The sequence below is a fragment of the Hirundo rustica genome, chromosome Z, assembly GCF_015227805.2.
Source record: "Hirundo rustica isolate bHirRus1 chromosome Z, bHirRus1.pri.v3, whole genome shotgun sequence".
NCBI classification, from domain to species: domain Eukaryota; kingdom Metazoa; phylum Chordata; class Aves; order Passeriformes; family Hirundinidae; genus Hirundo; species Hirundo rustica.
This window is the reverse complement of record NC_053488.1, coordinates 4,449,700-4,465,201: the sequence shown is the minus strand read 5'-3', so window position 1 is coordinate 4,465,201 and position 15,502 is coordinate 4,449,700. Positions and strand designations below refer to the sequence as shown.

Here is a 15,502-nt window from a genome sequence, read left to right as displayed (position 1 = left end):
ATCTTAAATGATAAGAAAAATTTAAACTTTCTAAGGCTTGGAAATCTTGCACACTGCACAATGGCAAGCACACATGGATCAAATATAGACAATGATTTTTTTTTAATTTAATCACCATGATGAACAATATATTTTGACCAATCATCCATGTCTTCTGTCAAAGTTTTCCAGATTTTATAACTCAGTGCCTTATTCTTCCTCTTTAAACACAAGAATTTTGAGTAAAATCCACATCCCATTTCTTTGAACCAATTTATACTATACGTCCCTGAACTATCTCCACAGAACTGGGGTTCTACAATTCACCACCAAGTATTAACATATCAGTTAAAAACACTAAGAACTGAAAGATGACCAGTTAGTCATCTGGTTGATGAGTATTTGTCTTATCACCTCACTTTGCAGAACACTGTGTTGTGCAGGTAACAGACTACGATGTTCTTAGTAATTACTTTTCACCCATTTGTGTCTTTGCCTAGGATCTGCTAAACATTTAAAAGTTGAATGGAAACATATGCATTGCTAGTTTCATCTAATTGAAAAGATTCTTTCTATGATGCTTACAGGCAATTGGTGCAGAAAAACATTAGAAAGACTGCTGGAGAAAAAAAACAACACATTTCTGTACCTATTTCTTTCCTAGAAAAGCAGAGTGATTTCTTTGATATAAAAAGTCTAGATTTTAAATGCACATGAACGTGACTGCTCACCTACAAAATCTTCCCCATATATAAAGAAAAAAACAACTATGCAGACAGCTCAACCTTCTTATTTTGACTTCCTTTAAAATCAAAAATTTCTACACTCTTTATCAATGAAACATGGCCTTTATTCAAGGCCAGGTTGGATGGGGCATTGACCAGTCTGGTCTAGTGAAAGATATCCCCGACCACAACAGCAGGAAGGGTTGGAACTCAGTGTTCTTTAAAATTCCTTCTAACCCAAACCATTCTACAATTTGATGATTTTAAGAAATGGTGTCTAATCTTTCAGCAGAATAGATAACCTGTCCCACTCAAGATATACCAACGTTAAGCAGACTGTCTGCCAGAAAACTCATCTCCTTCAGATGATAAATTCCTGAACCACAGATCCAACTGGCTCTCAGTTCTTTTAGTACGTGACCAATAACAAATACTCAAGAACGAAACTCAGATAGTGAAGATTGTATTGGTACTGGCTCACTGGACACAGACAAGGAGGAAAAATTCTGCTCCTTTTAGAGTATCAAGTAGGAACAGCAGATACAGCTCAGAAATATTATTAAAAATTAACACATTTCAAATGCTTGTGTTTCTCAGAGAAAAAAAACTTTACAATCTCAGAATGTTCTTACAGAAATTTTGAAATATTTTTTAAAAACAAATGCTGAAGATAACAATAATTTTAAAAGTTATTCCATATCTTACATATTTTTTCATTATTATTTCCCAGGCTGAAGAAAAGGAAACAATACTCTTCCCCAATCAGGCTACACACAGCTAAAACACTGAACAGCACAAGCAACAGAGACGTGTCCTTTCACACAGACATGTGTCCTTTGTGCCCTAAGCAGTCTGTACATCCAAACACAATGACCCATCTCTCCTTTCCATGTGAAATCACTTCATAAAAAGTATATTTTCTGGCTAGTCTGGAGACTCCAGCAAGCCCAGCTGACCAGATGACTGCTCTACCTAGAAAGGGTAAGTACTCCAACTTGTTAAAAGCATTACCACCAACTCAGATCTGTCTCTACCTATTCAATAATTTTCAGTTTTCACTCTCTTATGTATCCACTTCTGGAGAAAAAAAAAAACAAACAAACAAAAAAAAAAAAACCAGGAAAAGGCCAATGTGTAAAAAGCAATGGAAGAACAGATTTGAAATTCAAATGTATGTGAATTTGGTTTTCATGGGGAAGAGTTCAGAAAATCAGGTACACATAAGTCAAGGCATAAAAACACTAGATCTAGATGGCTGCTAATACATGTTGCTCAGCCACTTAATATATTTCCAGCAGAAACAATACTATTAAACAATATTCAGACTATATTCTGCAGGAGGAAGAGGAGAACAGATAACTCTGCAACAACTCTTTATGTTCTCTGCAATTAACAATCATGCAAAATAGATCACAGACAAGACAACTGAATCATTGTAAAATACTGGTCAAGTACTGCCCAATCCAATTTCTTTTTGAGACCAAGAAGTTGGCCCATGTATAAAAATGTGTCCTACTGAACCATTTTTATTTCCCAGGAAGTTGAATGACATCCCACAGTAACTTCACAACAGCAGCAAAGGGCTTCACTGCATGCATATGGACTCTCAAATATTTTTACCAAAGTAATGACGCCAAATATTTGAAGTCTTTCTATTTCTTTGACTCTAATCTATGTATCACAAACTATTAGTTTGGGCTGTGATTGATCATTCATCCTTCACTTGAAAAGAAGTATCGATTTGTTACTCAACTGCTTTTTGTTAATTGCAGCCTGGCTTATCCAGATGCAGCAGAAAAACAGGGCTGAAGAATACACAAGGGAGGTTTAATATCCTGATGGAAGAAAGTCACTGGAAAGGAGAGAATTTAGTGCAGCTGGTCTGCGTCATTGACAGGGGCAGTTTACCCTTAAGGAACAATACTGCAGCTTTGTGAAGTAAATTGCAATGTAGCACTCAGATTATATCTAAGTGAGTTAATGAGAACTGAACTATTTCATAGATCTTAGAAAAAATGCTGTAAAATGGCTGCATATCTCTTGGGCACATCCTGATCCATGCACAGGAAGAAACATTTCTTGAACTCTCATCGAGGATAAAGTATCCATGGGGATCCTCGTGTATTCCTACATGGTAATTAATCTTTAAATGTCATTTAAAAGACTAGAAATAATTGGCAGAAACTTGAGCTGAAGCACTTTAACATGCGGAAGAAGGTCCAAAGGTTTTCCTTATTGACTGCAAAGGCAAATAATCTAAAAGTTATTTTAAAATAGTAATTTAATTTTAAAATTACTTAAATTAAAAATTTAATTTGTAGAAGCCTATAGGTAGAAAAAACCAAGAATGTCATATTCTTTTTATTAGGGATTTTTTGGAGAAAGAACGGTCAAGTTTTACTTATGTCAGTATAATAAAGCAAAGAAACCAAGTCAGATACAGCAGCAAGTTATTTTTCACACTTAAGAACTTTCACCTTAGGACCAATATGAATAAAATGGAGCATGCTCAAAGAATACAACATAAAGGAGACAAGAAGCAGAGAGTGAGATCGTTTGTCACCTAAATATGGAGATAACTCTAAACACAAAGGATGTAAAACAAATGAACTTAAATGTGTCCAGGTAAGGTACAGCTTAGGTCCATGATGTGCTGGTACAAAAACTGAATGATTCCAAAAATTAAAGAAGCTTTCAAAGGAAAGATTCAGGAACTCACATAGATAGCAAAAGACAAACATTAAAAGTGAAAGTTTACAAAGCATTAAACATTTATACTAAGTGTGACTAGTGTGATATCCCTCTGCTCAATCCAAATCAGTTTTTCACTAGAACCCTTTGTGGCTTCATAATGCATTCTCTGAAACTGGGGACTTGTAAAACAGAAGATTCTTTGGGTTGTGCAGTCTTTCCAAAAGGAGACATCACATTTGGACTCTGGAACTCACCTATTTCTACTTAGTGAAAATTTTTTTGTGATTTTCTCCAATTCACCTTGAAATTACTGTAACGCTAGTGCAATGGAGAATCTGTCAGATTTGTGGTGGTTATATTTTGTGGAAATTCGAAGGTACCTTTTAAACTGAGATCTATTTGAGGCCAAAACTTAAATTTTGAAGAATACCGGGTTTTTTGAGAGCTTCTACTGCAAGAAGCCAGCATTGAAACAGGTTCTCAGTCAATACCTTGGAACTACTTTCTATGTGTTACCTAGTGCCAGTAACTGAGGAAAGACAAAATTCTGAAGTAGGCATACAGGTGATTTTGTTCAGCAGCAGGAGCAGTGGCCCTCTTTCACAAAGAACTAAATGCAGCTCTAGGTCACCTGTTTAGCAAATTGTCATTCTTTCAGATTTCAGTCCTGTTCCTTCCATCCAATACAGAAGAACCTGTGTTATTTTCCGCATGTTATTTTCTTGTCCCTATGTCTCACCCTTTAACAAACCTAGTCTATCAGTGTCTGAAAGTATAATTTCTTTAAAATTTATCCTAGCACTTGCTAATAGCCTAGTTCCAAATCTATACCAAAAACTTTGTAAGACGGATAATTTTTGCAACTCTAAATTATAATTTTTCTTCTAACCTAAATGAAAAGTTGGGATTAATTTAAATAAACTGTTGGACATCTAATATGACACTTCAAGATTTTTACTCTCATCTTTTTAGTGAAACCTGAAAAATTAGAAGCTTGTTATTAACTTATGCTTAAGAGCTCCTATTCAGTTCCAAGCAAATGAAATAAGTATAGATATTCCTGTAGGATATGAGAGGTATATTAAAATGATAATTGAGTTTTGATAATTAAATTTTGTTTACATATTTTGCACCTTAGCATTAAATGCAATGACAAACAATAAACCCCACAAATACTACACTAAAAATATAGGATGAATACTTACCTTTCTCTAATAAAATCTGCTAAGTCCTTTGTTGACAAATGTCCATGCTTCATATTGTGATAGAGGACATCAAAGCCATTGTTCCTTTCTCCCTAAAGATAAACAGAAAGCAGAACTGTGAAACGCAACATGCTGAACCTATGCATTTTAATAACTGATTTTCCTTTTAATCACTTCATCAGGAAGTTAATTATTTCCAATCTCTGCTTTTTAAACAATGCTGTTAGTTCCCATGAATCCCATATGTGAAAACTAAACTAAAATCACCTCATCTGCTACCACTACCTTTTTATTGTGTATTTCTAGGCTAGAGTCAAAGACATTTCTCTTCTAGATTTCCAGGGGTCTTGCTTTCTTTCACTTCCCATCATATTAAAGACATACTAAATACTGTACTCTCTCTTTATCCTCTCATATCTTTCATCATTTCACATGAACTAAAATTCAGTTAGGATTACCCAATATCCTAATTCTGCAATCCTTTACACTTCCCCTGCTTTTTGTAAAACTGATTAAAAAAAGAATCGCTAATCTTATCCTTCTCACTTGCGGCTTCTCTTTGTCTAGTTTTAAGTTTAGTTTTAAGATCTTTACCAGTAAGGCACATCTCACTATTAAAACTGAAACGCTGCTCTAAGCACTGACTAATAAACTCAGCTAGCTTATTGACCTGTGGCACTTCAATAAACTTCCTCCTGACTGCAAAAAGCAACAACAGAAATGAAAGGAAGGCGAAGCACAGCATAATAACACTGTTACTATTAAAGTTTTCCTGCCGGATTATCCATTCCCCTTCTCCTTAACAAAAGCTTCAGATCCATAGTGCTGCTTCTATAAAACGTGCAAAGTGTGTCCTCAGGAAAACTGCATGCATATTAAGAGTGAGAGGGAAAGAAGAACAGGATGGGATAGCATAGAATGGAATAGACTACTTGAGCTGGAAGGGATCTACAGCAATCATTTAGCCCAACTGACTGAGCACTTTGGGGATGACCAAAAGTTAAATCATGGTGTTGATGGCATTATTCAAATGTCCCTTAAATACTGACAGGCTCACCATTGATTGACATCTCTAGGAAGCCAATTCCAGTGTTTGAACACCCTCCCAGAGTAAAGAAATGCTTCTTAGTGTCCAATCTGAACCTTCCCTGGCTCAGTTTTCAACCATTCCTACATGTCCTATGCTTAGCTCCCAGGGAGAGATGGGCATCATCCTTCCCAATTTCCCCTGCTCAGGAAGCTGTAGCAGTGAGGTCACCCCTCAGTCTCCTTTCCTCCAAACCAGACAAGCCCAAAGTCCTTAGTGGCTCTTCACAGGATGTGTCTTCCAGCACCAGCCTTGTTGCCCTCTTCTTGGATGCATTCAAATAGTTTCACATCCTTCTTAAAATCCTGGACTTTTAACAAAGGCAGCTCTATACCACCAGTGAGAAAAGCCTGAGAATCTGGTCTTAAACCCTTCCAAACATTTCTGCCTGTTCAATTCTGCAAAAATTCATTTGTGCAGCCATGAACCAAACCTTATCAGGGAAATTATACAGCTGAAAAATAAAGCTGGCAAATAAAAACAAGAATCACTGATCCAGATCACTGCAAGGACACAAACAAGCGGCATTGCTCAGCAGAAGAGGGTGGGGCTAGGAGGAGAAGGCATGCAGGGATCTGCCGTCTTAAATAAGGAGAAGCAGTCAGGGGTGGATGGAAAAACTTCACGGCAGCAGTATTAAGTCCACTTCCACTAAGTTTCAAGTTGCCTTAAAGGACACTACACGGAGAGACATAAAATTACAAATAATAGATAATTGAGGGTAATTCGATACAGATTACTAGCCAGGATTACTTGCTTTACTTTTTCCAAGTACTGGGAAAAACAAAACCAAAGAAAAAAACCAAAAAGTATAAAATCATAGTTTCCATGGTTGCAATAAGCTGTAACCTGAAAAAATGCACCAAAATACAGATTAGTTTGGTAAAAATACAATTACAGTCTGTAAAAAGTACAGAAAAATTAAAACTAGACAGATCACATGAAAATACAGTAAACTCTGAAAGGACTCTCCACCGAGCAAGGCGTTTAGAAACTTGAAAAGTAAAAGAAAGATAAGAACATCAGTTAATAGAAAATACAACTTAATTTAAATGTTGTCCTACTCAAGTACCAGTCTAAATAGTTTCTTTCCCCTTTCACCCCATCTAGACATTATTCTTTGCAGTTTAAAACCCACAATAACTTTGAATACTGGTGCACTAACTTATTAACTTTATGTAGTTACTCAATATAAACCCTGAATGCCACTGCATTATAATTAAGACTTCATTGGTATTTTCAATTAGAATTCAGAATATAATTATTATTTAATTTCTCCAAAGTTGTTACTGTACCCAAATTTATAGATAAGCATTTACAAATAAGTGTTAGGCATTTTTTCCTGAAAAACTAATAAAATTCTCCTTTGTGAAATGTTCCTTGCTTTAAGGTGTTTCATCCAGCTAAAACAACACGTTATCAAAATGTGCTGAACACAGGCTGCTCGTAAACTTTTCATAATGGAAGCTTTTAAATGGGCTTTTTCTACACTGGAGTTCCATAAATTTCCTGCCAATTTAGAAATGCAGGAAGGGTAGCACACCCGTGACCCAGCCTCTGGCTGCAGCCTTCCTGATAAACTGTCAGAAATGTAACTGTGCAAATCTTTAGAGAATGGAATGAGCCTGAACAACCAACTGCCATCATTATCTTTTTCTCTAACTGTAACTGAAGGTTACTGCAAAGGAAATAGTTTTTCCACTTCAATTAGGTTTTCTAATCAGTCCTATTCTTTCTCCTGACTCTACAATGAATAGCAGAAAGCATAACAGAGAAACAGACCAGACACTTTCCTCAACTGAGTCCCCTGAAAGCCTCATCTCTTATCCACTATCAATACTTATCAGAGGTTAAGAACCTATGTGCAAAATACATTAGAGTTTAAACAAAGCAGCAAGTCAAAAGCAGGCTCACACATTTGAGGGCCTATATGGTTTAAGTCTGGCACAACTAAAATACATGTCTTCACTTGTAAACATAATGTGAAGTATAACCTACATGACCTATATCAGGCTCTATTTAAAAGCACAAACATCCAGACTTCAAAACTCTTCACATGACCAACGGTTCTGACAACTAACCTGATGATGATAGTGCACATGTTTGGAAACATATGCGTACCTAAACCAAATTAAGTATGGTGTCTCAATGAGACAAAGAGAGCAGATGATTTTCTGCTTTAGAAAAAGCTATACAGCCCTTCCACAACTCCTCCATTCAGCAGTTGCATTCATGAAGAGCAGCAATTACAGTTAAGGCTCTGAATTTAGCAAAACAAGACAGATAAATGTAGTAGCTAGGAGGAAAAGTTGTTCAATTTACAAAAGCCAACAAGTATTTATCCTCTTACATGGCACATATGCCATCAATGCTGTTTGTGTTTGGTTGTTTCTTCTTTCTCAATGTTTCTCCTTCCCATACATACTGTGTATAGAATTCTGTACATGGAAATTGTGTGTCTTATATACATTTTCTTCAATGGGTATTTTAACTTGCTCCTTCCTAGTGGCAACAGTAAGAGTTGTGATCGCTGGAAGACCAGTAATGGCCTACTTAAAAAAAATTAATGCAGCATATAGTAGAGGGAACTGATGAAACCTTCCACTCCCATTCATAAGCAATTAACATCCACTGGTATAACAGACAGTGAAGTCAGATGCAGATTGTTCTACAAGTTGCACAGTGGAGAAAAATAATCTTCTGTTGTCATGTATAGCATCAGGCTCTAGGTAACAGACTTCCATATCAGTTTGAAAGATCATTCTGAATTTCATTTGTAGATAAACCACCATCCGTTGAGGGTGATCCTGCCATTACTCAGTAGAAAACAAATGTCAAACTGTGTATGAGAATGCAAACTGTAAGTGGTGCTCTCTCCATACAGGCACCGTTTAATTACCCTGAAGTCCATTAGCAGTTTTCTACTTCTTACTAAGAGCTAACAAAACTCTCTTCAGAAGACGGTGCTCGCTCATTCTGAGATTTCTTATTCTAAACTACTGTAAAAAAGCCCTTCTGTATCTAGAGCATAGATGTCCCCTGAGAGCAAGCCATTAGAGAGAGCAAGACTTCAAATACAAGTAAACACTTAAATAAGCCTACAATGAAGCGCTACTGACCAACTTTGTAGACAAAACAAATTAAGTCATGGAAAGCAAGAGCAACCAGTCCTTCCATTTCCCTTCATCAAGAACTAGTAGCAAAGATTTCCTCATGGAAATGAAAGTAGCCCTGTCAGCAAATGTGTAGTCAGAAATCAGCGTTTCCATGACTTGTGCATAACAGGAAACAGATTACAGGAACTCTGTGGTAGGACTACTTAAAATACTTCAGGTTTTTAAGAATGTTTGTTTGTTGCAATAAAAATAATTTTGAATTTAAAATTTGCATTTAGTATAACAGCCAGAAGTTCCTAGGCAATCTGCAGCAACATTTATTTTCTATATTTCCAGTCGAATTGTTTTGAGTGAAAGTTCTGTCTCCTCTGGATTGAAACTGTTCAACATTAATATCTGCTAGCGTAAAAAGGTTACACTCTGTTACACCACTTTTTATTTACCCAGTACAAATAAATGGTTATATTATGGGGACTCTGACTGGTCAGATACTAAATTCTGGAATACAGAAACTCATTTTAGACGCTCTGACAAACACTGTTGTCATGTTCTTTAAACTGTTAATCCTTGTTGCATTTTCAAACAAATAACATGTCTTTCATGCTTTCTACCTAGAAAATAATTTAATTTAATGGGCCCTAAATGCATAAAAGAAACCCTCATGTGATTAATATTATGCTGTTACATTTTTGAAAGTTATCTCTCAGTATGTTTCCATTTCTGAGTGTCTGAAAGAGCTGTAGAAAATTGAAAGCATTGAAACGTGAAAGAAATGCAGTCACCTGATGCTTACACAGGTAATGCATCCTCTTCAGTTCTGAAAGTTTTGAGAAGACTGGACACAAAAACAACCTGCCAACTTCAATTTCCACCTTCCTGTTTCAACATATTAAATAAAGTACAGCTCCAGAGAAGCTCTATGCATATGAGGAAGCGCAGATATTGCCCACCATATAGAGGTAACTAAAAATATTTTTAACAAACAGGTGGAAGGCTGCCAACTCACACTAGATGCACACACAGAGAGAGGATACTAAGCAAACACTGTGCAACAGCTCTCCAGAAACAGAGCACCCAGCTGCATGCCCAGCAGAAGAGCAGTGCTGCGTAAACATACGAATATAACTCCAGATGTCAGTGTGGCGAGTCTCCATGCCACTCACATAATCACAAGTTTGTAAGACAATACCCTTAACAGAGCAAGCTTCCTCACAAAGCTACAATTATTAAACACTGCCAACCTTTACTCCCCACAAAAAATATTTGGGAAAAAAAAAAAAAATCTTCAATACAGCCATTCTCAAAACTACAAGTAAAGCAATCAATTAAAAATAATTTTAAAAATTGTTGAAGCCAATTTACACCTATGCTTTTATATGCCAGAACTTTCAGAGTTACCAAGCACAGAATTATACAGAAACCAGCTTCAAGTATTCATAGAACTTCCAATAGTTTCATCAAATTAATTTTAAACAATTCATAATCAATCACTGACTGGTTTGGAAGAGGCTTATTTTTCTTGATATGTCAGTAGCTATTCTTTTAAGCTACATGATAAGAATCACCTGCACTGGTCAGTTTAAATACAATGTCAAAGTCTAAGCGATGTTTCCTATTAAGAAAACAGTAAGTCAATGATAACACTTTCTATACTCCTATACCAGCAACAGTGTACTCAAAGTGACAAAAAGTAGCTATGTTTAATGGAAATGGTTTTTGATAGTGTAACCTTCAAATTATGACATTGTTTTGATGTAGCACATACACAGCAGCAAGCATGCAATGCTCTATGACAACCCGAATTAGGAGCTGGGAATGGACACGTGACTTGAATGCCTAAAACTCAGTCATAAGAATCAAAGCCACTTATAGCCCATACTACTAGTTCATAGCTTTTGATACCCAAAAATATCCTCCTGGATGGAAAATTGCTCTAGAATGCTGTGCTGCATTAGCAGCATTAGCTTACATTTTTCAAGTGATAGTAAATTTTTAAAGTGACAGTAGAGGTCTCTGTACTTCAGTTTTACACATCCTGAAAATAGTCTTATTTGTCTCTCATTGACCTCCTACAGAATATTAAAGAGAGCACAGGCTTAGCCAATTTTCTTACATCCTCTAACCACAACAAAACCAAAATGCGTAATTATTTAATCATTTAAACATTTTCAAAAGCAGTGCAAGAGGAAAGGCCTCAGGATAATTTTCAAGACTGACAACAAAGAAAGTAAGATCTGTTTTGTTTACATGGGCACATTTAGGAAGACAGTAGCTTAAATAGCCTGTAAGAAATTGATACACACGTCGGTCCCCTTTTCTGGAGAAATCATTAAAGTCCCTTATGTTTCTGATCTCTTTTCCTATTTCTTACAACAAATTACTAAATCAAAGGAGAGCACCATACAGCTTAAGATCCAGACTTCCACTTCCAATGGGCAATTTCAGCTGTTTATGTTTATGACATAAACATATGCATCTATGCCGAATAATTAAATATTAATTATGTTTTGGGTTAATCTTCAAATCAATGCTTTAAAAAGCATAACTATACTATTCCACATTTCCCAAAATATTTTGTCTAGGGTTACCTAGAAGGGCAAGGAAGAAATACAAGACAATCCTTCTGAAGTTCTACCACCTTCCTTTCTCCTAACAAAATGATCTTCATTATTTTTAGTCATTATGCATTCAGTGCATTTTCATGTATCTTCCAATTCCCATCTTAACCTTCTCACAACAGTTCAGAGCCTACACAGACTGTTTCCCAAGTCTTCCAAAGCAGTAGCCATTCTGAACAATAACCTGTTCTGAAATGTTAGTGCAAATGAAGATGACTAATGATCGAAAAGGCACAAACCTATAATTTATGCCTAGTTCTGAGGATATACAGAACTCAATACTTTCAGATTTTACAAATCCATCATTACAGTTAATCTTGAAAAGTATTCACCCACAGCAGTAAAGATTCCCTATTCTTTTTAATTTTACTTCTATACAAAATAAAACCCCATCTACGGTATTACAAAAGTTTCTTGGTCAAATTTTGCAATTTAAGATCCTGTCTAATGTCTTTGTCATCACCGCAAGACAAACATGAACAAACTTTTCATCTATCTTGTGCCATTTCTGGATGTATGAGAAAAACCTGTACAAACAGAAGGAACCATCCATGTCTTGGCATTCGTTGATTACCTACGCTAAGGTTTTGCTAACAAAGCTACAGGCAGAGGCTCCATAAAGCAGAAAGAGAGATTGGGAATTTGGGGTAGATTTCTACTTCCTCATATTTGCTGAAAGCATTTGTGAAGACACGGACATGGAAACAGAATGTACAGGAGTGGCCCACTGCCTTCACCAATTTAATTGGCTTACTAACAAAGCAAAGCACAACTGATCAGACAGGTCAATGAACATATCACAGTACATAACAAAGCTTAACAGAAAAGTTTAATTTCAGTTGTGATAGCTGAATAAACAACTTCTGTTGTGCTTTAATATTAGGAGAAGATACAAGTTTTTCCAATGAAAATGCTTATTTTTATATTAATTTTAATCTTATTTTTTATGAAAGATAAAATTTTTCCACATTTTAGTTTAATACTGAGGCTTCAAATTAAGCAGATTCGTATGCCAAGAGAGCAATCTAGTATCTTGGGTCATTAAATTTTAATAGTATGTTGAAAGCAAAGGAGTCAAAAATAAGCACAGAACTGCAAATAAAACATAAACTTGAGCTATGCCTTATATTCAAGAATACTGATATAGTGAGATTGGCTTTTCCTGAACTTTAAGCATAACTGCTGCTTACAACTGAAAATGCTCGTGTCTAAAAGATATTTTGTCTCTTTTCCACTTCACTCTCAGGCAGTAACAATTTTTATGTTTCTGCTACTTCTTGGTAGAGAGGCATGTTAAAAAAAAAAAAAAAAAAAAAAAAGTTGCAACTTTGTAAACAATCCGGAGACTACGAGAATACTTATTTTAACGTTTCAAACTAGCAAAGGTCACGATGAACACTAGTTGCGTTTCACACGAAACTCAATCCAAACCCATAATTTAGCTTTTTACCCATATACATCGACCCACTTAAGAACACAGGTTATCTGCGCAGAGATAACTTATAAGACGGCACGTCCAAAGCAAAGGCGGTAAAGCCTGTTGTTTCCCCAAGCCGGCTGCCGCTCGGGTGTACCTCCTCAGGGGCACACGCAGACGAGGTACCGATCGGAAAGCGCGGAGCGCCGAAGCTCGGCTCAGCCTTTGCGCGAAGCCAACGCGAAGCTGCCACAGCCCGCGCTGCCGCCCCGCACAGCGCCGAGAGCCACCGCAGCCCACGGCAGCCCCGTGCCCACGGCGGCGTCCCGCATCCCCAGTGCCTCACGGCAACCATCCCATCCCGTCCCATCGCACCCCATCCCTCTTCCCGCCGTCTCTCCCCAGCGGAGCCCCAGCCCGGCGGCGCGGGCAGGGCCGGCGGTCCCCTTGCCCTGCCGCGGGCTGGAGGCAGCCCGCTCCCCGCGGCCCAGCCCCGCCGCGGCGGGCGCAGCGGACACGAACACCCCGCCGCAAGGCCCCGGCCCAGTCCCGGCGGTGGCGTAAGAGCCGAGGCTGCTCCCGCAGCGGGGACCGCGGCTGACCCCGCGCCGCGCCCTGCCCGTTCCGCCCGCGGCGCGGGCGCCGCAGACCCGCGCGGCGCTGCCCTACCCAAAAGTTCTCCACGAAGTACGCCATCCTTCCCCCGCCGCCCCGGCCACCGGCGAGCCCGGCCGCGGCCGCCGCAGCCGCCGAGACGCGACGGAGGAAACGGGCGCCGCCGCCGCGTTCCGCCCTTCCCGTTACGGAGCAGCCGCCGCCGCCGCTCCCGCCCCCGCGCCTGCGCCCGGCCGACGCCGCTGCTGCGCAGGCCCGGCAGCGCGGGGGGCGGCGGCGCCCTCTGGCGGGCGCGGCTGGGGGAGGCGGGCTCGGGGGAAACGCTGAGGGCGAGGGCGGGCGCCGGGGAGCGGCCGCGCTCAGAGACACCGAGCGCGGAGGAGACGAGATCCCTGCGGTCCGAAGGGTGTCTGGGCACTGGAACAGGCTCCCCAGGGGAGTCGTCGCAGCACCGAGCCTGACGGAGTTGGAAGATGGTTTTTGGACGACGCTCTTGGGGACACGATGCGAGTCTTGGGGACGTCCTTTAAGGGGCTCAGTCGGACTCGGTGATCCTTGTGTCCCTTCCAGCTCAGAATATTCTGTGATTCTGTGAGGTGGCTTCGTAAGCAAGTCTCATTCCTGCCAATCAGGGTGAGGTCGTTGAAAGCAGGTGATGATGACTAGTCCTGCAGGGAATTCTGCACAGTCTGCCCTCCTAACAGCATTTTCCCACAGGATTTTACACTTCCAGTGGCATGTTCCTAATAAAGATGCACCTCTTCCAAAGCCAAAGTGTCTGGAGAAACTGATTAATTCAGGTCTTGATCTTCTTCAGTGATGGTTCAGTCTGTAGACACTCCATTGACTCAATATAGAGTATTAGCCGGGGGAGTGGTGACAATTATTGGTCCAGAACACAGGGCCACTTAAGTGCTACCTGTGGCCAGTCTGTACCTGGAGTACTCCTTTTCCAAATATATATATATGTATGTATGTATGTAAGTATGTATATGTGTGTGTGTATATATGTGTGTGTGTGTGTGGAGATATATATGTGTGGATATATATATGTGTGTGTGTGTGTGTGTATGGATATATATATGTATGGATATATATATTATGTGTGTATATAAATAATCTTGGGGGCAGAGTCAGCACCACTGGGACTGGGACTCCAGAGAGTTCCTGCCCTACCGTAATAGGGTGATTCCTTGCCCAAAACAGCAGTTAGGTTTTCATTATCTAAAAAGAGAAGGCCAGATTCCCACAGAAATGTGAAAGGCTGCAGCACATTGTCCAGTGCAAACACGTGGCAAGTGCTTTATCCCAACTTGACGTGTGGTTTTGTCAGCACAAAGCTTTATCCAAACCAGAAAAAAAAGGAAGATGATATTCTCAGCTGGGTGTTCAAGGAGCTCAATTCCCCTTTTTGGAAACCCTATTAGTTCTGGTGTGGAAAACCTCACCTTCTTTCACATTGACACTAATCATTTTCATACTTTGTATGTTATTACATAAGGCATAGAGCAGAATATTCAAGTCATCCCTCAGAACTTGATGAATTCACAAACTTGTATTGAATTTATGCTGACTAAAGACTTCCATTAAAGAAAAAGATTAGGAAAAATGTAGTTCAGAAGTTTACAAAGCTAGAGAATTGCATCCACCTTTACTAGAGATATTTTCACGGAAGATGAGCAGTGTCGTTCTGAAATGGTATTACAATTACTGGCAAATGGCTGTAGCTTGAGTCCATCAATTCTGTAGCACCATGGTGAGTTTAAAAGTTCATTTCTTTCTGGCAGTGTTCTCCAAAAGTTCCAGTGTATGCCAAGCTTGATAACTTGTCAGTGTAGAGAAAGCTCCTGTATTTCTTTCATAGTACAAATTTCTATAAAAGTCCCAAGACTGTTGGATTTGGATCTCTCTCCTTTGATAAGAGAAGCATGTGTACTGCCACCTAAACAGTAATAACATGCTAAAGGTTTGTAGATAGGTAAAACCTTACAAAAGGAAGGCCCTGTAAAATCATGGCTCACTCCTCTTACTTTGGCTGAGTAGAAA

The 15,502-nt window shown here is 39.0% G+C and overlaps 1 protein-coding gene across 2 annotated transcripts in view; it reads right to left on the bottom strand.

Annotated features, from left to right (window-relative positions):
• Positions 1–13,632, bottom strand: part of FCHO2 (FCH and mu domain containing endocytic adaptor 2) — an 84,151-nt gene extending 70,519 nt beyond the window's left edge. Inside the window, exons 1-2 of one of the 2 annotated variants that reach the window (XM_058424044.1) lie at positions 13,511–13,632; positions 4,604–4,695 (exon numbers count right to left, since the gene is read on the bottom strand). In XM_058424044.1, coding sequence (XP_058280027.1) covers positions 4,604–4,695; positions 13,511–13,537 — 119 coding nt within the window. In that variant the 5' untranslated portion in view covers positions 13,538–13,632. The remainder of the gene's footprint in view (positions 1–4,603; positions 4,696–13,510) is intronic. The other variant, XM_040089663.2, reaches the window with a different exon arrangement.
• Between the last annotated feature and the right edge of the window lie 1,870 nt (positions 13,633–15,502).